General features: G+C 44.2%; 1 protein-coding gene across 1 annotated transcript in view; it reads right to left on the bottom strand.

Annotated features, from left to right (window-relative positions):
- LOC110512585 (netrin receptor UNC5B) overlaps positions 1-946 on the bottom strand; it is a 161,039-nt gene extending 160,093 nt beyond the window's left edge. The window contains 1 exon segment of the mRNA XM_090201805.1: positions 90-946. Within this exon segment, the coding sequence (XP_090057931.1) occupies positions 90-180 (91 nt within the window). The 5' untranslated portion in view covers positions 181-946.
- Between the last annotated feature and the right edge of the window lie 625 nt (positions 947-1,571).

Here is a 1,571-nt window from a genome sequence, read left to right as displayed (position 1 = left end):
ATTGACAGTCATTTTCCCTCCCCAACACAGTCCAGTGAAAGCCCCACATAGCCCGCGTTATTAAGGTAAAGTTAGAAAGCTTTCCTTACCAGCATCGGAGACGAGATATCCACTGGTGAGAACAAGGAGAGCCAGTAGACGACCGAGTCCCTGGTCACGCTGCATCCGAACAGAGAGCATCTTTACCGGGTTACGCCACGGCGATACGTCCCAGGTGCTCTCGATGCCGTGGATGTCGCCCCTCCACTCTCTTCAATGTGTCCCCGTAAAATGTAGGCTACACGTAGTTTAGGTTACTGGAATGAATAAACCAACATGGAATAAACAAATAAAATCCTTTCGCCCGTGGAATAAAATAAACTTAAAATGTTATTTCTTGTTATGAGTTTCTCCAATACAGTAAATCTCAGAGAAGACCCCCAAAAACACCAATAACTCCGGATTAACAACATGAACAACTTGATGGAACAGTATATTATCGCTTCCAACTCCCTTCGCGTCCGGGTAAAAGGCGAACCATAGAAGAAGCGCTGACAGGACAAGTCAGAAGAAAGAAGAAAGTTTCGTATATCGGCCAGAGCTCCATATATTTCAACATCTGACACGGAGTAATAATACAGAAATCAAGTACGAAGACGAAAAATGCTTGACGGGTGCGTCTCCTCTAGACCCTGCTTTGAGCGCTAGCCAATTTCGCCCGTTAAATCCGTAAAAAAAAAGAAAAAAGTATCGACTTTGTTTCGGTCGTCTCGGTCCGCTGCTACTGCCAACGGTTATTAACTCCGAGCTCCAGCCCTTTCACGCTCCTCGCACTCTGTCCGTCCTCTCGGCTCAGTGGGTGTGCAAGGTGTAGGCTAAACATGAACACCGATTAGAAATGCAAGCCTCCAATCTCCGATTCCCCAACTAGCCAATCATTGAACATCACCCTCCAAGAGTTGTGGATAATAAAGAAGTGAGGAGAAAGAGTAAAGAGAGTTGGAGCGAGAGGAGGAGAGACGGAGGAGAGAGGAGGAGAGAAGAAGGAGAGGAGGAGAGATGGAAAACATGGAATCGCATTTAACAGACAAATGGATTCAGTGAGTCATTGAGTGTATTAGCCTAGCCCAAGTAGTTGAACTGATTTTGTGTGAAGGCAAGGTGCCTATGTAGAATACCCCCTGTCTTATCTTTATGTAGAATATCCCCTGTCTTATCTTTATGTAGAATACCCCCTGTCTTATCCCCCTGTCTTATCTTTATGTAGAATACCCCCTGTCTTATCCCCCTGTCTTATCTTTATGTAGAATAGCCCCATGTCTTATCTTTATGTAGAATAGCCCCTGTCTTATCTTTATGTAGAATACACCCTGTCTTATCCCCCTGTCTTATCTTTATGTAGAATATACCCTGTCTTATCCCCCTGTCTTATCTTTATGTAGAATAGCCCCTGTCTTATCTTTATGTAGAATACACCCTGTCTTATCCCCCTGTCTTATCTTTATGTAGAATAGCCCCTGTCTTATCTTTATGTAGAATACCCCCTGTCTTATCCCCCTGTCTTATCTTTATGTAGAATACCCCCTGTCTTA

The sequence above is a fragment of the Oncorhynchus mykiss genome, chromosome 16 (assembly GCF_057628025.1).
Source record: "Oncorhynchus mykiss isolate SJ-2025 chromosome 16, ASM5762802v1, whole genome shotgun sequence".
NCBI classification, from domain to species: Eukaryota; Metazoa; Chordata; class Actinopteri; order Salmoniformes; family Salmonidae; genus Oncorhynchus; species Oncorhynchus mykiss.
This window is presented reverse-complemented; position numbering and strand designations above follow the sequence as displayed.